The sequence below is a fragment of the Corythoichthys intestinalis genome, chromosome 5 (assembly GCF_030265065.1).
Source record: "Corythoichthys intestinalis isolate RoL2023-P3 chromosome 5, ASM3026506v1, whole genome shotgun sequence".
NCBI classification, from domain to species: Eukaryota; Metazoa; Chordata; class Actinopteri; order Syngnathiformes; family Syngnathidae; genus Corythoichthys; species Corythoichthys intestinalis.
This window is the reverse complement of record NC_080399.1, coordinates 43,015,693-43,040,409: the sequence shown is the minus strand read 5'-3', so window position 1 is coordinate 43,040,409 and position 24,717 is coordinate 43,015,693. Positions and strand designations below refer to the sequence as shown.

The 24,717-nt window shown below is 38.7% G+C and overlaps 1 protein-coding gene across 2 annotated transcripts; it reads right to left on the bottom strand.

Moving 5' to 3' along the window:
• Window positions 1-5,813: 5,813 nt before the first annotated feature.
• LOC130916600 (THAP domain-containing protein 2-like) lies at window positions 5,814-24,652 on the bottom strand. 2 transcript variants are annotated; one of them, XM_057837456.1, is made up of 9 exons: window positions 24,580-24,652; window positions 24,180-24,230; window positions 23,624-23,728; window positions 20,225-20,435; window positions 19,926-20,102; window positions 13,114-13,155; window positions 12,786-13,047; window positions 12,546-12,699; window positions 5,814-7,898 (listed from the first exon to the last, which is right to left on the bottom strand). In XM_057837456.1, exons 3-9 carry the CDS (start codon window positions 23,701-23,703, stop codon window positions 7,628-7,630), a joined length of 1,197 nt encoding a protein of 398 aa, XP_057693439.1. In that variant the 5' UTR covers window positions 23,704-23,728; window positions 24,180-24,230; window positions 24,580-24,652; the 3' UTR covers window positions 5,814-7,627. The 2 variants fall into 2 exon arrangements, with proteins under 2 accessions (XP_057693439.1, XP_057693440.1); XM_057837457.1 differs by having other exon boundaries at window positions 5,815-7,898; window positions 19,935-20,102.
• Window positions 24,653-24,717: the final 65 nt, after the last annotated feature.

Sequence of the window (24,717 nt, the reverse complement as noted above, 5' to 3'; positions counted from 1 at the left end):
CATTGGAAAGCTTAAAATCTCAATTTTCTGGGGGAAGAAAAATTTGAACAGGTGGGCATTTAAAAAAAAAAAAAAAAAGAAAAAAAAAAAATCCTTAAACCCTAACTCGAGGTGAGGGCATGAGAGAGCATAATTAAAGATAGCATGATTTTAACGAGATATCGCGTACTTACCTTGTTTTGACCCAAAAATTCCATGTAGCATGTCTCACCGAATGTCAAGACACAGCTGTGAATGGCCACAGCCGGACTTTTTGGGGATTTTATGGGTGAAACACGGTAACATAACAAGAGTCGCAATGCAGAAATCGCAGACATCAAGGAGTGGTCAAGATTTTCTTTTTCAAATATTTACACTCTTAAACTTTTTGGGAGGATTTTTTTTTTGTTTGTTTGTTTGGATTGATTATCATCTAACATATCGGATAAAATGTGACAGCAGCACAAAAAAAAAAAAAATACAATTAAGGGATAGTTATGAGGTAGATATCCGTGACCTATTTACAGACATTTTTTTTTTTCCCATTGTAACGTAATTTGGTTAAGAGTTTGAAATATGCGAGTGAATAATTTTATAAATTCGTCTTTTTTTTTTAACTAGATATTAGACATCAATTACTGATTCTAAGCTAAAAATGATAGACATTTCAAATAATAAATATAATTACTTACCTTCTTTTTGTGGCTGGGTTGAAACAAAAGCGGTTGCGTGGTGTCCATAAATGGGGGTCTCCAGGGTAAAATGGACAAATTAAAAAAAGTTCTGGGGCTTAATGCGCCATCAAACTTCTATGACAGCATATAGATATATTGTTCTATCAAACACAACAGTTCTTTTGGCTTAAAATACAGCAATTTATCTTCAAGAGGGTTGCAAGAGAAGAAACTGCTTTTTCAGCCTTGTCTGTGTTATCCGCCATATACTTTAAATGTATTCATTTTATACTGTATTTATTTCTTATATTTGAATACCTACTCATCCATTTTCAACAGCACAGGGTGCTGGAACATATCTCAGATGACTTGAAAGGCATTCAACCTAAACTAGTCGCCAGTCAGTTGTGGGGTGCACACAGAGACAGACAACCGTTCACACACGCAATGCCACTGTGTGGGATTTAATCTCATGTACTACCGCATTATTACCATTTCCATTCATTGTACTTGTCGACATTTCAAAATAATTTTACAAATCTGGCTGTTTCATCGCTATTTGGTCATTTTATCATAATAATTTTGAACTCCGAAATAAAATTGTACAAGTCTGAAATCAGAAGTAAAATGCAAGGGCGTAGGTTTGTATAGGGACCGTAGGAACATAACACTAGCAACTTTTCAGGATGCTCAAACTGTCCCCACCAACTTTTAAGCAACCTTATTTGCTTATAATAATGAGTTCAGTTAAACAGGTAATTTTGTGTAATTTTGTCTTCCCAAATGCTTTAAGGATAGGATTGTGTCACGTGCCTGGCCCTTCCCCACTAATTGTCAGCATATTCCATCTCACTCATGCATCGGAAGGACAGTGTGCTCCCTCATGCATCACAAAGAACAACTGAGAACAAAGACACGACAGTTACCAGCTGTGCATTTAAGACACTGCCTCATAGCATTCAGTGTCAGTTCGTCAGCAACTCAGCACACTCCTGCATCCTGCATGTCGACTGTCCATGACCGCTTGCCCCGCTATGCCTATCCCGCTCTTCCCGACAACACCATTTCTCCACTTCCTGATTGTTTTCTTTGCCTGCCAACATCAATAAAATCCTGTGTTCGCGATACGCAACTGGTTCATCAGTCTCGTACCTGACAGAATTGACTCTACCATTATTAAGTGAATTATTTTCATCATGTTAAGACTTACATTTACCTATTTCAACTTGCTGAATGTGTCGGTCCATTTTTCCCTCATATGCACATTTGATTGGCTGATGACTTGCATTGTTTGATGGAGCTTTGCAAGGCAAATCTAAATCATTTACTAAAATTCCACACCTGTATTATTTCGTTCTTTCACAATCTTATTCCTTGCATTTTTTCGGCGCACCACACAGCCCATAGCGTTTGACCAACCGGCACCGTTCAAATATCGAAATTACCACAATTCTCACACGATGCAGGGAAATTTTCAAATGACCCTCCAAAATTTTCCTTTCGCCCGTAAATGTGGGTTTTTTGAAAAAAAGAAGAAGACAATGAAGACTCTACTCGTCCTACAATTTTTGACTAAATCACATAATTTACACAGAAAAATACAGGTTGGTGAGGGGCATAAAAGTTGTATACAAAATTCGGCAAAAAACTTTCTAACTTTCTAACATGATGCCATTGACAGCCATGTATGTCAAAATTTACAATTCATTTTCAATGGCAGGAAAACATAGGTCCTTGGGATTTTTGACCATTTACCATGACAGCCCATTGACATTAAACTGGCACCCATGTAAGTCGATACCATTGACAGCCATGCACGTCCATGCCATTGACGGCCATGTACGTCCAAATTTCCCATTCATTTTCAATGGCAGAAAAACCAATGTGGTTGTGATTTTTTACCCAAAACTTACCATTACAGCCCAGTGACATTAAACTGGTGCCCAAGTAAGTCAATGCCATTGACAGGAAGTGTGCCCAAAATGTCCCCAAATCAACAGGAAATGACCCCAACTTTGGGGGTCAACAGAATGCCCAAAAAAGGCCCCCCAAAAAAACTGGACCATTTCAACTTCACGTTTTTACTTTCAAATGTTCATCTCAACACCTGAGACCTGCTCAATCAACCACCAAGCGTGTTTTTACCAAATTCTCCTTGTTGTCTTCCACAGCCATCTTCTTTCCTCCACATCCCTGCCTGTTGGTGTTCACAGTAGTAATTCATAAAAGTCAGCATTGTCTGTGACTTGTCCTTGACCTGATTGGAATCCTTGATGCCACTCCGTCGTGACAGCAGAAGAGTGGAAGGAAAACAACAAAACTGCATATCATAAATTAGTCTATGTGTGTATGCTGACCTTTTGCATAAAATTCATTTTATTTGATACAACTGTGGCATGCAATTGAACGTATTAAAATGTGTCAGGTAAGTCAATACTGAAGGCTCAGCCACCTAATACATGCACTGTACATGGTTGTTTTGGGGTTTTTTTCCCAACTTGAATGTATTGTTTAAAAAAATACTAGCAGCTGTGGTTGCCAGAAATGAAAGAAATTCAGTTTTTAAAAAATTGGAAAACCATACAATACATGGGGAAAAAAACCTTGTAGATTTTTGCACCCGTAAATCAGAGTTTTATTTTTTTAAACTTAAAATCATATGAAAATGTAACATTGCTATGTTTTACATTGCTTTAATATGCAACTGGTCTTGATGGTAGTGACATTGCATTGCACGTTTTCTCATTCTCCCCCATTTCCAACCAGGAATCAAACCCACACCATTACCTTGAACTTGAACTACTGAGCTAACTGCAGACCAGTTGGAAAAAGTGCTGAGCAGGAAGGTTAGGAAAACTTTTCTCTCTAAGCATACTCACGAGTGAAGCTATAGACTTTTCTCAGGGGTGAAAGTGGCTAGAATTTCTTGCCGGAACTCCCTGACATAAAGGTCGCCATGGAGCCAGAAATGATGTTGTTTTTTTTTTTCCAAAACCTCCTAAAATCACAGAAATGCAAAGAAAACGTCTTCTGGCAGTCATACCTATAATACACAATAAAACACAACAGGTTTAACACATGCATTAGGCTACTGCATTACAATGGCTTTTCTTTCAAAATTGTATTTTTTTAATGATGTGCAAAATAACAGTTCACTAAAACACCATACAGTAACCACAACATCCATCTGCAAATTTGTATTTTCCCTCATTTCCTCTCATCTAAATGCAAAACCTCAATTTTAACTACCTAGGAACATTGGATGTACAGTACATTAAAGTGAAGATAATGTAAACATATATATAATTTTTTAAGTAACATACATGAACGAAAATGAAAGACAAATGATTTACATTATGCAGAGTGAGATGGAATATATTTTGAAAAATAACGCAAACATTGATTTTTTTTTTTTTAATTATTATTATAAGGAAATTAATAAGTAGCAGAATATAGGTAAATGAACAAAAATAAGTCCAGAGTACCGTACACATGAACTATATCACCAAATGTATCACATTTGAGACAAGCATTTCTGGACCTCATTGCAGTATTTTTTTTTAACCTTATTGTGTTCAATCTCACTTGTATTTGTTTTACCACATGAACTACATGTAATCCTTAACCCCTTCAGACCCAAGCATGCTGCTGAAGGACATGACGCGCTCGCGTTTCTAAATCAATAAATACACTGAATTTAGTTGATATCGTCACTTCTGGGAGATGATTGGAAGAAACTACCCATCAAAATCAAATCATGAGGTTTGGCACGCCCTCGTTGCTATTTTTGGCTCTTTGAAAACAGCTGACCAAACAAAACTTCAAAAAGGATAATGTGAAGTGCAAATTTCTCATTAAAAACACATTAACGTTAAAAATAACCAATATAAGCATGAAATATCCCCGACCAAAAAATTGCACTTTGTTCTGGTGTTTGAGTAAAAATCAGTGCAGACTTTTTTTTTTTGCCCAGCAGAAAAAAATGCGGGTCTGAAGGTGTTAATGTATTATTTATTATACAAATGAGGGAACATATATATACAAAGTAATCTTTTAAAATTGTTAAAACATTTTTTTAATTATATTATAATTAAGGATCACATAAAGCTTTAAAATTGAAAAAAAAAATTTAAAAATCAGAATTTTCTGTTCATTATTTCTGGGGTCAGGCATTATAACATGGAAGATGTTCTGAACCTCCCCATCAGAGCAAATAAAATAAAATAAGCCTCTTCAACTCTTTCTCTCCTCTTCAACTCCTTTCCCTTAAAGATCTGATCAATTTTCCGTTGCATTGCCTTTCTATCGCATTAATTCAACATGCTTGTTCTTTTTTTGTAGTTCCAGAAACATGTGCATTTGAACCAATTATTTGAACCAATTAGAGCTAACGATCCATGCTGATTACATGTCAGTCTGTCAGCCAATTGAACAGACAATTGGAGTCCAGGCAGGGATCTTTGTTGCGCACATTGACGCGAGTTGACTGTCTCATCGGACTCAGCTACACATGCTGGGAGAACTCAGTGGAATTCCGTGGAATAAATAAATATCAGTGGAAACGGATGACGCTACACAAGCACTTTATTAGGCTTTTTGTTAACACTTATGTAAACCAGACATTAGTAGATTGTTTTCTTCTTGAAGATGCGTTTGTGGCAGCCTGGCAGTCTTTTTTAACATGGAGGTTTGACTGTTGCCTCATAATTTCGGAATCATAACATAACACCGTTCCACCCCTGAGTTTTATATCGGAACAGTGTTCTGGAACGTTACAGGCCACTTTCACCTCTGATTCTGCTATTAGCTCAGTAGTCAGCACTCCTGACTGCCACATTGATGGCGCAGGTTCAAAAAAAGGGAGCACAGTGACGTCACCACCATTAGATCGGTTACACATATGCACTTTTTGTAATCATTTGACGTAAAGCAACAGTTAAAATGTAGTTCTTTTACATTAGTTTGCTCTAAAACTTTTGTTGTTGTTGTTGTTTTTTTAGTATGAATTTAATGAGAGTGCGGGGTTGGTGCAACAGTACAACCAACAACCGATTATTACTGTGACGTACGTCCTGTTTGTATGTTTCTTTTTTTAATGCTGCTCTGGGCCCCAGGACTCCCACACTCAGAAACTGATTTCATTTGGTGACGTAGATGTTTTTATCAAGTCTCTAGCACCATATGAAATCAGGGTTCTGGGAGGTGGACTCGAAACTTCAGTCGCGAACACAAAGAAACTTACAAGGTAAATGCCAATTTACAACAATACCACTTGTGGGTGTAATAAGAAAAGTGGAATTCTTCACATTAAGAAAAATTTTCATGCGATTCTAAAAATAAAGCTGTCTCATATTCTACATACTGTGTTGCTGTTTTGTTTTTGTCCGTCATACGACACTTTAAAAATACTATGTATGCTTTTATTTGTATTAAACCTGAAAGATGCATTAAAAATATGTATTTCAACTCATTAAAACAAAAATAGCTTGATGTACTATAGTACTGATATTTTTTAATACGTGTTTATGACACTTAGGCGAATCCATCTTTTTCGTGTTTTCGGTATATGTCAGTTTCCAGGTTTTATTCACGCTGCAGAAGATACAGTGTGTCACAAAAGTGAGTACACCGCTCGCATTTCTGCAGATATTTAAGTATATCTTTTCATGGGACAACACTGACAAAATGACACTCTGACACAATAAAAAGTAGTCTGTGAGCAGGTTATATAATACAGTTCATTTATTTTGCCCTCAAAATATAGCCATTAATATCTAAACCCCTGGCAACAAAAGTGAGTACACCCCTTAGAAACAACGTCCATCCCTAAATGTCCAAATTGAGTACTGCTTGTCATTTTCCCTCCAAAATATCATGTGACTCGTTACAGGAGTGCTGTCAGCATTGCTGCAGAGATTGAAGAGGTGGGGGGGTCAGCCTGTTAGTGCTCAGACCATACGCCGCACTCTACATCAAATTGGTCTGCATGACTGTCACCCCAGGAGGAAGCCTCTTCTGAAGACGGTTAACAGAAAGCCCACAAACAGTTTGCTGAAGACATGTCAACAAAGAACATGGATTACGGGAACCATGTCATATGGTCTGATGAGACGGGCGGGCTGTTTTTACATCAGATTAAATTTGGTTGTTGTAGGAAGTAGGACAAGAAAAAACTGCATTTCTTACTATTTCAGTTTCTTTTGGTATTTTAACTTTTTTTCAAGCATTCTTTTCTCATGTTTTTATTCTTTTTAATATTTTTTGACCCACGTTTTCGCCAAGTTTTTCTACTTCAATGACCACAAACGGACTTATGTAAATATTACATACACCCATATCGTATTTATTTGACCTTACTTGATTATTGAACGATACAAGAGTATTTTTGGGGTAACACAAGTGCGAGTCATCCTTTGTTTCAAACAGGCTAGTAACGAAGAATGCTTTGAATTCTTTCGTCCACGAGGTGGAGCTATTGTTGCTCTTGTACTGAAGCGCTAATGCATTGAATTAACTCATGTAAACACAAAATAAAGATTCAATATACTTAGAAAACATACAAAAATGTTACAGTTGTCATAATGCGACTTCCAAAGTTAATGAATACGGGAATAACGAGAGATAAAAACCACAAATTGCTCAAAACAACAAAACGAGAAATGAAACAATAAATAAAAATCCACCAAATGGTTGATTGCTAAATTACTCATCAGCTCTTATAATTGTTAATCTTTGTGTTTAATCAAAATAAGACATTTACAAACGTCTGCATTTACAGAGCGTAACTATGAACATTTTTGCCCGACTTATGACATGTTACAGACAGAACCAGTAACTCAACCCTAGTCACTTTACTTTTTTAATTTGTCTTTGTCCATGGCTTCGGCAACCACATAACTGTACTGCGTTATTTCCTGTTTTGAAGTTTATGCTTCTTGGCTCCTCTTACTTTTACGGTTCACCAATTTTCCCAGTTATTCCCAATAACCTTGGAGCCCCTGCACAGCAGCAGAAGTTTGATTGAATTGATCCTCAGTTTCGACAAAAACACACACAGTCTGTGTCTCTGTGTCATCCTGAACTTCATCATCTCCGGCCATGGCATCGTCTTGTATCTGCGTGATGGCATCGTCTTGTATCTGCGTGACGCAAGCAGACTTGCCATCATCTTCCTGGCGCAGTCTTTCTAGCATGTCCCGCACCATGTGGTTGAGACCTTGCTTGGATTCAGCGGTGCTCAGCCACCTTGATATGTTTCAAAGACATTAGTCATTTAATACAAACAATTATATTGACATTTGGCATGCTGAAAAACATTGATTATATCCAAATGTATCGGCAGAGTGAGCATTAAAAAACTATTTCAGTCCCATTAACAAAGATAGAAGTCCAGTCGGGCCAGCAAGCTGCAGCTCCAGAGCAACATATGGCTATTTTTATCTTTCTGCTGTCATTTTAACTTAAGTTTGTTACATAATACACATCCAATCCATTTGAAATACCCGGGTTGGCAATGATTGGATGCCCTCGAAGTCAGAATGGATTGGACTATCAATGGCAGCTAATAATTCAAATTGAACTAGAGAAGATACTACAACCTCCAAGTCCCACTGTCATGATTCTTTCACACCGAATAATTACTTCATGAACGAATTATATATTTTTTATATATATATACTATATATACACCCACCAGCCACTTTATTAGGTACACCTGTCCAACTGCTTGTTAAAACTTAATTTCTAATAAGCCAATCACATGGCGGCAACTCAGTGCATTTAGGCATGTAGACATGGTTTAAGACGATCTCCTGCAGTTCAAACCGAGCATCAGTATGGGGAAGAAAGGTGATTTGAGTGACTTTGAACGTGGCAGTATTTCAGAAACTGCTGATCTACAGGGATTTTCACGCACAACCATCTCTAGGGTTTACAAAGAATGGTCCGAAAAAGAAAAAATATCCAGTGAGCGGCAGTTCTGTGGGCGGAAATGCCTTGTTGATGCCAGAGGTCAGAGGAGAATGGCCAGACTGGTTCGAGCTGAAAGAAAGACAACAGTGACTCAAATAACCACCCGTTACAACCAAGGTAGGCAGAAGAGCATCTCTGAACGCACAGTACGTCGAACTTTGAGGCAGATGGGCTACAGCAGCAGAAGACCCTGCCGGGTGCCACTCCTTTCAGCTAAGAACAGGAAACGGAGGCAACAATTTGCACAAGCTCATCGAAATTGGACAATAGAAGATTGGAAAAACGTTGCCTGGTCTGATGAGTCTCGATTTCTGCTGCGACATTCGGATGGTAGGGTCAGAATTTGGCGTCAAAAACATGAAACCATGGATCCATCCTGCCTCGTATCAACGGTTCAGGCTGGTGGTGGTGGTGGTGTAATGGTGTGGGGAATATTTTCTTGGCACTCTTTAGGCCCCTTAGTACCAATTGAGCATCGTTGGAACGCCACAGCCTACCTGAGTATTGTTGCTGACCATGTCCATCCCTTTATGACCACAATGTACCCAACTTCTGATGGCTACTTTCAGCAGGATAATGAGCCATCTCATAAAGCTGGAATCATCTCAGACTGGTTTCTTGAACATGACAGTGAGTTCACTGTACTCAGATGGCCTCCACAGTCACCAGATCTCAATCCAATAGAGCATCTTTGGGATGTGGTGGGAGATTCGCATCATGGATGTGCAGCCGACAAATCTGCACCAACTGTGTGATGCCATCATGTCAGCATGGACCAAACTCTGAGGAATGCTTCCAGCACCTTGTTGAATCTATGCCACAAAGAATTGAGGCAGTCCTGACGGCAATAAAGTGGCCGGTGAGAATATATATATATATATATATATAAATACACAGTGCCTTGCAAAAGTATTCGGCCCCCTTGAAACTTGAAACAACCTTTCGCCACATTTCAGGCTTCAAACATAAAGATATAAAATTTTAATTTTTTTTCAAGAATCAACAACAAGTGGGACACAATCAGGAAGTGGAACAAAATTTATTGGATAATTCAAACTTTTTTAACACATAAAAAACTGAAAAGTGGGGCGTGCAATATTATTCGGCCCCCTTGCGTTAATACTTTGTAGCGCCACCTTTTGCTTCAATTACAGCTGCAAGTCGCTTGGGGTATGTTTCTATCAGTTTTGCACATCGAGAGACTGACATTCTTGCCCATTCTTCCTCGCAAAACAGCTCGAGCTCAGTGAGGTTGGATGGAGAGTGTTTGTGAACAGCAGTCTTCAGCTCTTTCCACAGATTCTCGATTGGATTCAGGTCTGGACTTTGACTTGGCCATTCTAACACCTGGATACGTTTATTTTTGAACCATTCCCATTGTAGATTTGGCTTTATGTTTTGGATCATTGTCCTATTGGAAGATAAATCTCCGTCCCAGTCTCAGGTCTTGTGCAGATACCAACAGGTTTTCTTCCAGAATGTTCCTGTATTTGGCTGCATCCATCTTCCCGTCAATTTTAACCATCTTCCCTGTCCCTGCTGAAGAAAAGCAGGCCCAAACCATGATGCTGCCACCACCATGTTTGACAGTGGGGATGGTGTGTTCAGGGTGATGAGCTGTGTTGCTTTTACGCCAAACATATCGTTTTGCATTGTGGCCAAAAAGTTCAATTTTGGTTTCATCTGACCAGAGCACCTTCTTCCACATGTTTGGTGTGTCTCCCAGGTGGCTTGTGGCATACTTTAAACGAGACTTTTTATGGATATCTTTGAGAAATGGCTTTCTTCTTGCCACTCTTCCATAAAGGCCAGATTTGTGCAGTGTACGCCTGATTGTTGTCCTATGGACAGACTCTCCCACCTCAGCTGTAGATCTCTGCAGTTCATCCAGAGTGATCATGGGCCTCTTGGCTGCATCTCTGATCAGTTTTCTCCTTGTTTGAGAAGAAAGTTTGGAAGGACGGCCGGGTCTTGGTAGATTTGCAGTGGTCTGATGCTCCTTCCATTTCAATATGATGGCTTGCACAGTGCTCCTTGAGATGTTTAAAGCTTGGGAAATCTTTTTGTATCCAAATCCGGCTTTAAACTTCTCCACAACAGTATCTCGGACCTGCCTGGTGTGTTCCTTGGTTTTCATAATGCTCTCTGCACTTTAAACTGAACCCTGAAACTATCACAGAGCAGGTGCATTTATACGGAGACTTGATTACACACAGGTGGATTCTATTTATCATCAAAATTGGATCATTCAGAGATCCTCACTGAACTTCTGGAGTGAGTTTGCTGCACTGAAAGTAAAGGGGCCGAATAATATTGCACGCCCCACTTTTCAGTTTTTTATTTGTTAAAAAAGTTTAAATTATCCAATAAATGTTGTTCCACTTCACGATTGTGTCCCACTTGTTGTTGATTCTTGACAAAAAAATTAAATTTCATATCTTTATGTTTGAAGCCTGAAATGTGGCGGAAGATTGCAAGATTCAAGGGGGCCGAATACTTTTGCAAGGCACTGTATATATATATATTTTTTAATTTTTTTATTTATTATTTATTTTTATTTTGGCAAGGCACTAATTTAACTTGTTGGCTGCCATTGGCGGCGCGAAATGTCCATTTCATTTTGACTGGGCGGGGCGAATGAACGAACATTCGCCGTCCTTGTTACCAAAACATGAGCATTCACAGCTAGGCCTGTCGCGATAACAAATTTTAGTAGGTGATATACGTCTCAGAAATTATTGCCGATATGCGATTTGATTGCCTGTTTGCCTCAAGCTAGTTAAATGCAGAATATGAAATAGGTGAGAAACCCAATATCATTTTTGTTGTTTGCTAATTAGAGCCCATTAAAAGTGTTAATTTGATCCAAAATGACTGTCATTTTGTCCGGCAAACACATTACAGTATCATTGCCAATCAGAGTTTTCATAATGGGTGTCATTTTAAATTTATTGTTAGTGTAAAATCTGAAGTGTATGCGATTGCCTCCAGAAATCTGAACATGATGTGCTTTTATTTTGAAATGTTCGCTTGCAAATTCTTTAATCCAGCGAATTTTCATGTTTGAAGTGTCACCTTTTAACTGCAACCTTGCTTAGTGGGGTAGACTGCCAATTTTTTATAACAGGCTAAAGTGTTTAGTACATTGTCTTTTTTCTATTAGCATCAATGTAGCAATGCTAACGTTGTATAATGTTTAATATATAAGTGTTTCCTTATTTTGTATGTATGAACTTCAATTCTACAGCATATTAATAGCCAATAAACATCTGTGAAAGCTACTGGAGTCTCATATGCAATCAGCACGCACGTGTGCTGAGTGCTCGCAGCACACACACGCACAAATGTATGCAAGCGCACACAGAGATAAATCGCAGCCGGGAAAATTATCCCCCTAATTTTTTTTCCAGATCAGAGCTACAAACCTGTCAATCATCGTTTCAGAGCAACAAACCTGTCAATCATCGTTAACTTTAAGTGGCAAACTACAACTGCACTGCTGACAAAGAAAAGCAACAGGAGGGAAAATGAGAGGCTGTACGAGCATGAAGCAGAAAAATGTTTTTAAAAATTAAAAACCCGATCCTGGTCCTCTGAAAAATGGCGGGATCCGCCCGTTTTCGATCACGTCATCGAATCATCCCTAGGTTTCATTCATCTTATTTCAATAATTTTTTTTTTATTAGTATTGTTTTATTTTATACAATTAATTATAATGATGTAAAATAATATAAATATATAAATACAATAGTGATTAATAATTTAAAAAATATATAATAATAATTGCTCTTTTTTGTCTTCAGTATGAAATGCCAACCAGATAAATAGAAGTCCTATCTGGTGGATTCAGTAAAGTAGCCTCTTACATGACTGTGGGACTTAAAAACTGTTAACGTAGTGCAAATTAGAGATGAAGAATACCTCTGAATTGAACTGGGATGTGGGAGGTGAATCTTCAGTCTCTCTCTCAGGTAATTATATGCCTTTGGACCATGCAGATAGAGCTTGAAGGCAAAATCTTTCTGGTCCTTGGTGTACTCTACACCTTGCCTCGCCAGGAGTTCAACCGGAATATCTGAAAGTCAATTAGAAAACGTAATTAAGCATGTCTCATTTGAATGTAAACTAGGAAATCCTACACAGTCGATAAAATTATTTTACCCGAGTAGCATTCAAGCTTGTCCTGTAGATCTTCAATGATTTCATTTTTTTGTTTCAACTCCTCCAAGGCGGCCTGCATATATTTCTTGGCCCTTCTTTCCCTCATCAAGGCGTTGACCTTCTCCCGCCGCAGTTTCTGCACTGTTTTGAGGGCTAACTCGAATTTGAGCTTTAGGTCCTTGGGGCTAAAAGGCAGTGCATACTGGTGGTCAGTGATCTTCCTCCTCCGACTCCTTTGTACTTCTGCAATGGCTGCTTGTTGCTATAAAAAAAGATCTTGATTAGAGATGTCCCTATCACATATTTTTTGCATCGGAGTCCAAGTCACCTTGGCGTGAAGCTCTGCCAACATCGCTTCTCGATTTGGTGCCTGTGGGGAGGGGGGGGGGGGGGGGGGGGACATTAAAAAAAAAAAAAAAAAAATTAAATATTTGAACAAAACCATGCCAAAATAACAGCCATAAAAATGGTTAGTGCAGCAAGTAAAAACAAATCCTTAAAAATTAAAAATAAATAAATCAGTTAAAAAAAAACCTACTATGATCCTCTTAAAATGTTTAATTTAACTATAAGATAATATTTCTGGAGAAAGTGCGTGGGAATGCTTTGCTCTCTGTCACATGGGTTACTTCCTATTAATTTGGGGGCATTTTTAAGTTACCGTACTTCCTTGTTAACTCATTCAAGGGTATTGAAAGATGAGCAGTCACAGCCAGTCCTTCCAGTTTAAATGAATTGCCACATTTATTGTTGTGAATGGCATTTGAAGAGTTAATTTTGCTAATTTCCTTGTTAATGTTAGGGTCCTAACAGGCCACTACTTGTTGATTTTGGGTCAGTTCCTGTAGATTATAAGGCTTTTTGGGGTCACTTCCTGTTGGTATCGAAGCATTTTTCCCCCATTTTAAATGAATGGGGCCATTGGAAATAAATGGGAATGTTTTGGTGTAACCGTTAAGTCGTGCAAGCAAGACTGTACTGCCTGATTGATTATACGGCGCCATCTTACCAACTTCAACTGTCCAACCACTTTTCCAGTCATCTGATGTTTGAGCCAATAAGGAGAAAGTGGCAGGAGCTACAGATGTGACCAGGAGGAAACTATCTGGTTGAATGTCGGAGTACAAAGAGTTTTTGTTGATAAATCCATTTCTGAAGTTTGGTCGGAAATAACACTTGATTTCCTTATAAAAAGAAGAAAAGCATTTTTTGACAGGAAACAATGTTTTTTTTCTCTTCCGCGAACTGATTCATCATACTGTAGCTTATTGTGGATTGGTCGCCTTCTGGTGGTGAGCCAAAGAGGGGAAAAAAACGGGAGCTTCAAACGTGACCTGGAAGCAAATACTGTATCTGCTTGAATACTATGGCCGGATGCAAAGCGGTTCTTGTAGATAGGTTAATTTCCCAACTTTCTTTCTGAAATACACTGCATGTCATCTTTAAATGAGGAGCAAAGAACATCACTAAAAGCTTTTTTGACGAGAAACGATGTTTTTGCGAGTCTGACGAGGGGAGCCACTGTCCAATCAGCAGCCGAGGAGAAGAGCCATCATCCAGTCTACTGCCATATATTTTTAAAAATAATTGTCCAATGAAACAACTCTCATTAATATAGTTATTTATGTTGTGTGTGCAACATATGTGGTTATGCAACATACATCAACATAGGTTGGAAGACTCCAGATCATTTTGACCTGCTCATTTCATTAGTAGCTCACAACATTCATTGCTGCCGAGTTTTCTAGGCCACATTGTCAAGGTACAGGGGTCGGACAAAATAATGGAAACACATTAAAGGAAACCTCTAACTTAAAGACTTGTCTGTAATAAGCCACAATTGTTTTCTTCTACTAAAATATGTTATAAGAAACACATAAAATATTGCCATTGATTCAAAAATCTAATATTTAGTACATGTTTTGACCTACGGAAGGCGCTATGTTTTATACGCGCAATGGACGCTCGGGGTGATGACGTAGATTGTCACTGTCACTAGACAAATACTACCGGGTTACTCCAATTCCTTTGACGCGGCGAGACGTCCAACACATGCGAACATCGGTTAAAAGCGGCGAGTACTGACTAATTGTGTTTTTATTGAGTCTTTTATTACCTTTTCATTGCCTCAAAATACTTTTTGCTTGTGTTTCCCTCTCATACTTTAAGCATAGTGTTTTCTTGTGGTAGCTTTAAAGCACATTGTTGATCTGTTGACCACATTAGTCACATCGCATATTTAAACCACCCTTATTTCATATTATTACATGTAAGTATTTCCTTAAGACATCTTTAGTATGTTCTGTCTGTATGCATCTAAACAAAACAAGCCGAAAGCGCCTAGTGGTACTTTGGATGTCGAATTCGCGTCTTGTAGGACGTTTCGCCGGTGTCGCACATTTTGGCAGAACACCGGGTTTTTTCTACTCTCATCTAATCCCATCTTTCCTGTTTATTTTGCTTTTGCTGCTCGTTTTGTGAAATATCGACAGTGCTCATTAATGTTCCGTTCAAATTAAAAGGGTTGAATAGATGACATGTTTATGTCGCTTGAGTCATACTCTAGATGCCCGGCAGCATAACAATGTGACGTCACCTCCTTGCGATGTCAACAACAACGGCGACCTACTAGTTAAACTAATTTTACAAATAGCGTACCGTACGGAATGCTATTTTTAGACCGTGACATCGCACTCGTAACGCGGAAGTGGGACATTTTCAACACGCCCTCATACACAAACCATGTAATCTTTCAAAAAAAGAACATGCACTGCTGATATGGAACTTGTAGAAACGACTGTAGAAGCGACTTGAGACTTTACGACATATGAAGGATGTTTTTATGTGTATATTATGTGAAATGGGATAAAAATGCAGAATGAGGACAATATTTGGAATTTTTTTAGGCAGTGGAAATGGATGGGCTTTATTGTAAAAAAAAAAAAAAAAACTACTGCATTTTTGCTGCAAACGTGTACGTTAGGAGGGAAATTAAAACAGCCTGCATATCGTGAATTTTTCGAATCTTTCGAAGTTGGAATGGTGAGAATGATTCAAATTGGCGTTCCCTGTGGCCAAAAAAGTGGGCAGGAAAAAAAACGTGAATAGAAATACAAATATTATATGTGGGAAGCTTAGCAAAGCATCCCTACGATGAGCCAAAATATAATCTTTGTCAAATATATCAAATATAAAAATATATCAAATCTTAATCAAATATAACATTTTCAGAGATAGACAAAGGAAAACACAAAACAGCATTCTTTTTATAAATTGATCTTAACAGGTTTGTCTAGAAGGGAAATTTTGTTTTGTGTCTCTTGACAAAAAGGTATTTTGGTTAAGGAATCCTACGCCTTTGCGTAGTCCGCATATAGAGCAAGTGAAATAAGAAAAGGTTTGAAATCCTCATACAGTGCTGGCCAAAAGTATTGGCACCCCAGCAATTCTGTCAGATAATGCTCAATTTCTCCCAGAAAATGATTGCAATTACAAATGCTTTGGTAGTTATATCTTCAGTTATTTTGCTTGCAATGAAAAAACACAAAAGAGAATGAAAAAAAAAATCATTATTATGGGCCGGACAAAAGTGTTAGTACTCTCAGCCTGTTACTTGGTAGCACAACCTATAAACAAAACAAGTGCAAACACCCGCTTCCGATATCCATCAATGAGTTTCTTACAATGCTCTGCTGGAATTTTAGACCATTCTTCTTTGGCCAACTGCTCCAGGTCTCTTGAGATTTGAAGGGTGCCTTCTCCAAACTGCATTTTCAGATCTCTCCACAGGTGTTCAATGGGATTCAGGTCTGGAGTCATTGCGGGCAATTTTAGAATTCTCCAGTGCTTTCCCTCAAACCATTTTCTAGTGCTTTTGAAGTGTTGTTTGGGTCATTGTCCCGCTGGAAGACCCATTACCTCTGAGGGAGACCCAGCTTTCTCACACTGGCCGCTACATTAAGCTGCAAAATTTGTTGGTAGTCTTCAAACTTCATAATGCCATGCACACGGTCAAGCAGTCCATTACCAGAGGCAGCAAAGCAATCCCAAAACATCAGGGAACCTCCGCCATGTTTGACTGTTGGGATCGTGTTCGTTTCTTTGAAGGCCTTGTTTTTTCCTGTAAACTCTATGTTGACGCCTTTTCCCAAAATGCTCCACTTTTGTCTCATCTGACCAGAGAACATTTTTCCAAAACATTTTTGGCTTTCTCAGGTAAGTTTCGGCAAACTTCAGCCTGGCTTTTTTATGTCTCTGGGTCAGAAGTGGGGTCTTTCTGGGTATCCTACCATAGAGTCCCTTTTCATTCAAACGCCGACGGATAGTACGGGTTGACACTGTTGTACCCTCGGACTGCAGGACAGCTTGAACTTGTTTGGATATTAGTCGAGGTTCTTTATTCACCATCCGTCATCCATCAATTTCCTTTTCCGTCCACATCTAGGTTAGCCACAGTGCCATGGGCTTTACACTTATTGATGTCACTGCGCACAGTAGACACAGGAACATTCAGTTCTTTGGCGATGGACTTGTAGCCTTGAGATTGCCCATGCGTCCTCACAATTTTGCTTCTCAAGTCATCAGACATTTCTCTGGTCTTTCTTTTCTCCATGCTCAATGTGGTACACAAAAGGACACGGGTTGAGTCAACTTTAATCCATTTTAACTGTCTGCATGTGTGATTTTGTTATTGCCACCACCTGTTATGTGCCACAGGTAAGTAACAGGTACTGTTAAATACACAAATTAGAGAAGCATCACCTGATTTTTCTAAGGATGCCAATACTTTTGTCCGGCGCATTTTTGGAGTTTTGTGTAAAATGATAGTTATTTAATTTTTTTCCATTCTCTTTTGTGTTTCTTCATTGCAAGCAAAGTAAATGAAGATATTACTATTAAAGCATTTGTAACTGCAATCATCTACTGTGAGAAATTGAGCATTATCTCACAGAATTGCAGGGGTGCCAATACTTTTGGCCAGCAGCGTACATGAAATACCACATCAATATTGGGCTCTTCTAGTAACACAATCATAGGCCTTCCAGTAGAGCTGTCCCGACTAGTCGACATAGTCGACGTCATCGATGACGTAAATCCGTCGACGAGCACAACATCCCGTCGACGGTTAATGAAGGGTTAAAAAAAATATATGCGTGGAAAGTTAGAATGTCGGATGCTGTTTGCAAGCGGGGAAAGCGGCACAAAGCAAAAAAAAAAAGCGCACCAGAGTGTCCAAAACATTGACTTATTTCAAAGAAACAAAGGAGAGTACACTCTTCTGTCCTGTCTCTTCAATGCCAAGCTAGGCTGCACGTCGGCCGTGAATAAACACCAAGCACCTTCACGCAGTTCGTAATTTTTTTTTCTTTTCATTTTTTGTACACCAGAGGGTGCTGTCGCCTTACTAAATAATAATGTTTCATTGACAATGGGCCTATAAGTGCTATTAGTATTGTTCTTAATGCTAATTGAAAGGTTTATTTTATGGTATAGAACATTATATAAGGTTAAAAGGTCATAAATATATACAGTATATACAGTGATTGCACTCAAGGGAGAGATTGTCAATGATAAGGTAATAAATTAAGGTAAAGGCAATTCATATAGGCAATTCATTGATATATAAATAAGGTTTAAAAGGAAAAAGGTGGAAAGTTTTTGTTAATTTCTAATTGTGTTGCTTTATTTGTGTGCACCGTAGCTCTTACAGTGTGTTTACATCAAGGATGGAATAAAAGTTGTAAACCATCAGTTTAAGAGACCATCTTTTCAATAGGGATGCTACACTAGTTAATTCTATCAGCATTTGAACTCATTGTTTATTTGTGATTTATTATTGTCATTTACGTGTTTATTTTTACTTTAATAAATAATTTGAGTGTTCCAATATGTTTTTATGAATTGATAAGCGTCAACAAAAATTTCATTGCTAAATTAGTAAAAAATAAATAAATAAATAATTTATTTTAATTATTAGATTAGTCGACTAATCGTAAAAATAGTCGGCTGACTAATCGGGAGAAAATTAGTCGTTTGGGACAGCCCTACCTTCCAGGGTACCACTAAAAATCTAATGAAAAGCTATAGACCCTACCCACCGACGTCACAAAACCACGTGCTCGCTGTATGGTTCCGCCCCCTTGTCCGTCATTTTGTCTCTGTATTAGCATTGGTTTCAATTGATCGAGGAATTTAAAATGCATTTCATGGAAGACCCGGTGCTTTCGGATGCCGTAAACTCACTGGATGTGTTGCATAAAAGGCGTTATGTGGAAAAGCTTCGTTCTATACAGTCGCCAGTTCCATATTTGATGCCCAAATCGATGTTTTTCGACCCACTGTCTTCGCCCTGTCTGCCTGACATCTGCTACGCTGATATTTACAACTATCTTGTCCACACAAAATCAGCCTATTCTCACGAAAGTTTGAAAAACTTTAAGAGCTTGGAGGCTTATAAATACTTCGTTGCTGGTTGGGTGAAACAGGTCCTCGTCCACGAAAATTCGGCAGGAATCTATCTTGTGCTTGGAAAGGTGAGTTACGAAATTTTCAATTCAAAATCTTTTGTTCTTGCTAACATCCACTGTCAAGTCTAATGTATTTCATGTCATTTGTCAATGGAGCTAGGGCTTTTAATGTTTATATGGTTTAGCAATAGCACTCTCACTACATACATACATGTATGTTGTCGGCGATTAGCCTAGCAATGATCTTAATTGTGGTTGTCAGCCCAAAACCCTCTAAATATATATTAAATGCATCTTACCAGATATAAAATGACTACTACATAATCTGTGGTAATCGTTTGGAGCCCAGTTTTCTCGTCGAATTGCAGCAGCCCATCTCGCTCTCTCCTCTCCGTGTCTCTCGGAATCCGGTAGAACTTCAAGTCTCTCCGTCTATCTTCTCTGTTATTGCAACCGACCGCCACACACGCCTTCACCATTTTGATTATTGATGTTAACGAGCAGAAAAACACGCCGTAAATAGGAGGAATGTACGTAGCCGTAACAGGTCAACACGATGTGTTGACGGACAAGTGGGCGGCACCAGTCAGGAGAGCGGAGTTGTGACGTCACGTGGGTAGGGTCTATAGGGATGTTTCAAACTTTTTGTGACAATCCACATGTTTGCATATACCTTACTCACAACATCAGGAGAAGGATTATTCTCAGGAGGAGGATTATTCTGTTGAGGATCCGTGGGCTCTTTTTCCTCTTCTATTGTAGAATCAGTTTTGCTTTTTTTTTCTTCAACCTCCGTGGGCCAGTTTTCCGCTGCTCTTCGCGAAGTAGCTGTGGTTCTTTTTACTACCGGCTGGAATGGACAGGTAAATAAATGTATTGGTAAACGTGTACTAAGTGTGACATGAAATCAGTTGTTAAATTTATCATCGCCAATTCTCGGGTGCTATGATACACAGACTTTTAAATACATACCTTTTTTTTGTTTAGACTAGACTCAACAGGAGCAGAGAAGCAAAAGATTTTTGGCACAACATTAGCTCTAAGCCTGACAGTCTGCCCAGTCTTGTCAAAATCTTCCTGTTTAAAGTGCTCACTGCATAGCAGTGACCTGTCGGAGGCAACGAAACCATGCCTTCTTACAGCACGTTCCCACTGGATCCTGCGATCTTTGTTTTTTGGAAACCTTGGAAATGGAAAAAAAAAGGCATTTAGAATTATTATCAATATGTTCCACCATAGACTTCAAAAATCTATTGACCTGACACTTCGTCATTCTTTGCGCGACGCCTTATCAGAGGGGGCCAAGCTTCATTTAGTAATAGCCGAAGACGGCACACGCTCATATCTGATTGAAGCTTGGTTTTACTTATGATTGGATTTAACTACGAAAGCTGTACTGCATACAAACAGGAAGGATTGTCTCAGGAGTGATTTTTTCGAGAATTCAAGGTAAATATTATATTTTTCATACCATGCATGCGTGATTGAAGCATTTATTCGCAGGAACTATCTTTTTTGTTTACACATGGAACTGACTAGCCCCATAGTTGGCAATATTTACACGAAATAAATGCTACCTGCACAGTTTCTTTGCTTTTAACCAAGAATCGAGACTGTTTTACGTCCATATCTATGAAGAATTCGGGGATTTAAGTATTTATTCACAAGAATTTTCATCAGAAAAGCTCCTTTTACGCCAGGAAGCCGCTAGCTTCATTCGCTAACATGGTAGCATGGTACTTCGTCAATATACAGTGAGGCAAATAAGTATTTAGTCAACCACCAATTGTGCAAGTTCTCCTACTTGAAAAGATTCGAGAGACCTGTAATTGTCAACATGGGTAAACCTCAACCATGAGAGACAGAATGTGGGGGAAAAAAAAAGAAAATCACATTGTTAGATTTTTAAAGAATTTATTTCCAAAGCAGAGAGGAAAATAAGTATTTGGTCACCTACAAACAAGCATGATTTCTGGCTGTCAAAGAGGTCTTACTTCTGCTAACGAGGTCTAACGAGGCTTCACTCGTTACCTGTATTAATGGCACCTGTTTTAACTCATTATTGGCATAAAAGACACCTGTCCACAATCTCAGTCAGTCACACTCCAAACTCCACTATGGCCAAGACCAAAGAGCTGTCAAAGGACACCAGAGACAAAACTGTACACCTGCAACAGGCTGGGAAGACTAAATCTGTAATAGGTAAAACGCTTAGTGTAAAGAAATAAATGTGGACGCAATAATTAGAAAATGGAAGACATACAAGAAGACCACTGATAATCGCCCTCGATCTGGGGCTCCATGCAAGATCTCACCCCGTGGCGTCAAAGTGATAACAAGAACGGTGAGCAGAAATCCCAGAACCACATGGGGGGACCTAGTGAATGACCTGCAGAGAGCTGGGACCACAGTAAAAAAGGCTACTATCAATAACACAATGCGCCGCCAGGGACTCATTTCCTGCACTGCCAGACGTGTCCCCCTCCTGAAGAAAGTACACGTCCAGGCCCGTCTGCGGTTCGCTAAAGAGCATTTGGATGATCCAGAAGATGACTGGAAGAATGTGTTATGGTCAGATGAAACAAAAATAGAACTTTTTGGTAGAAACACAGGTTCTCGTGTTTGGAGGAGAAAGAATACTGAATTGCATCCGGAGAACACCATACCCACTGTGAAGCAAAGGGGTGGAAACATCATTCTTTGGGGCTGTTTTTCTGCAAAGGGACCAGGTCGACAGATTTTTGTAAAGGAAAGAATGAATGGCGCCATGTATCGAGAGATTTTGAGTGAAAATCTCTTTCCATCAGCAAGGGCATTGAAGATGAGACGTGGCTGGGTCTTTCAGCATGACAATGATCTCAAACACACAGCCAGGGCAACAAAGGAGTGGCTTCGTAAGAAGCATTTCAAGGTCCTGGAGTGGCCTAGCCAGTCTCCAGATCTCAACCCCATAGAAAATCTGTGGAGATAGTTGAAAGTCCGTGTTGCCCAACGACAGCCCCAAAACATCACTGCTCTAGAGGAGATCTGCATGGAGGAATGGGCCAAAATACCAGCAGCAGTGTGTGAAAAGCTTGTGAAGAGTTACAGAAAAAGTTTGGCCTCCGTTATTGCCAACAAAGGGTGCATAAAAAAGTATTGAGATGAACTTTTGGTATTGACCAAATACTTATTTTCCACCATGATTTGCAAATAAATTCTTTAAAATCAAACAATGTGATTTTCTGGGGTTTTTGTCTCTCGTGGTTGAGGTTTACCCATGTTGACAATTACAGGCCTCTCTAATATTCTCATGTGGGAGAACTTGATTGACTAAATACTTATTTGCCCCACTGTACCTAAAATAAACGCTAACTGTACGGTTTCTTTCTTTGCTTTTACGCCAGGCGGCCGCTAGCCTTATTCGCTAACATAGTAGCATGGTACTTCATCAATATACGTAACATCAACACTAACTGTACGGTTTCTTTGCTTTTAATCAAGAATCAAGACTGTTTTACGTCTATATCTATGAAGAATTCAGGGATTTAAGCATTTATTCACAAGAATTTTCGTCAGAAAAGCTCTGTTACGCCTGGCGGCTGCTAGCCTAATTCACTAACGGTATATAGTGTACAATGATAATAAAGGGATATTCTATAAGTTTGATTGTATATAGAATTTATTAATTATCTATTTCCATATTATCTATGATTGATTCTGCATGTTTTCCTCAAGTATTAAGTTTCTGATGTTGAATTGAGTGATTTTTTTAGCTGTTGAAAACTAGCAGTAAATTTTAAAAAATTAAGTTTCTATTTTGGTCAAAAACATATATGATATGTTAAATATTGCTATTGGTCCTGAAAATTTAGGTGATTATATCTGTATTTGGTGATTTTTGGGCATCTAGTGTAAAATCTGAGACTTTTATAGCCATTTTAAGTTGTGTTATACTTATATAGAAAATAATTAATCAGGATTTTATAAGGGAACGACTTTGAATTTTTGATGCCGCTGCTCATGGAGACTATTATATGGCTCCGGTAGGTGCCTGTTTTGGTTTTAGGTCGGTAGCAGATTTGGTTTTGTAAATATTATAATTTGAAGTTTTTGAAAATACCCCCCCCTAAAAAATCGGCCCCGTTTCCCGTGTCACGTCAATAGGTTATGAAGTCTATGGTTCCACCTTTCTTTCCTTGCAATGTACAATATTATGCGGTCACTTAACACTTATGCTCCATTAGGTTTAGGATGTGTAGACATTGAGAATTTCCCAATAACAAAAAAAAAAATAAGTGGGTGAAAGTAGGTGGTAGACATTTTTCTAAAAAAATCTGGTTCAAAAGCAACGAGTATCACAATTGCAGTTATAACATCTTAATATCTTACTTGTGAAAGGTGATCCCATTGGTTTTCGTTTGGGCGCTACGTTCATTGTGACAGCCGCGGGCGGCGCAAAAATCGGGCATTTTCTATGTGGAGCAAGGCCTATTTCTGTAAACAAAAAACAAGCATTAAGAATCTGACTGTAAAAATGATGTGCAACCCAAGTTGTGTTGAAACGAAAGAGTGAATCTGCTTCTCCCGCCAGTCTGGAATTGCTAAATTAATTTATAACGTTTCACTCACAGGCTCTTAACTCCTAGCAAGAAAATAAATAGAATCAGTTCCATAAACCAATGTCAATTACACAAAAGATTAGGTTGTCAAAACGCTACTGACGTCCAGAAAACCTGATGATTGAAAATCTTGACCGTAGTCCCAGCCTTGCTGTTGTGAAGCCATACAGCCATAACACACACACAACTATTTTTTTCCACAAGCCCCAATTTTAACGTCCAGCTTGAATCACAAGCACGTTAATTCGTTTTAAAAAAATCTAACTGATTTGAAATTCGTTTAGAATTCAGCGAGTTTAGACTATTTTTTGGCGTAAGCCACTTACCGAACGTTCAGACGACTGCTGCCCCAAGATGGCCGCTGTTTCCCAACGCCACTGAATACATAGAAAGCATAATAAAGGTTAGATGTTATACGCGTATTGTAAGACGATAGTGACGGAAGTCGTCACTTGTCGGCCATCGGCCATCAATTCAATCTGTATTAAAGACAATGGCGAGTGTATTTTGAAATAGCCATTGAATAGATTGTTCAATATTCAACCGATTTTCAACCGGCTTGGCTTTTCCATAAACGCCAAAATGCAGCATATTATACCATACCATTTTTAAATATATAGATAAAAAAATTCAGCCTGGTTTATTGCCGCATCAATGCAGTTTGTTGCAAACCAAACCGTTAGTAAATTCGGCAAGAATTCAGCGAGTCCTGTAGAATTCACTCACCCGCCGAGAAGCCTTCTGCCGCAAAATGGCTGCCAGCCCAGTTAGTTACGTTTGCTGCATCACTGTATTTACATTAATGGCCGACTCCCCCTTCTTCTTCATTAAGTACATTGGCGGTTGACAAATAGCTTTTTCGCC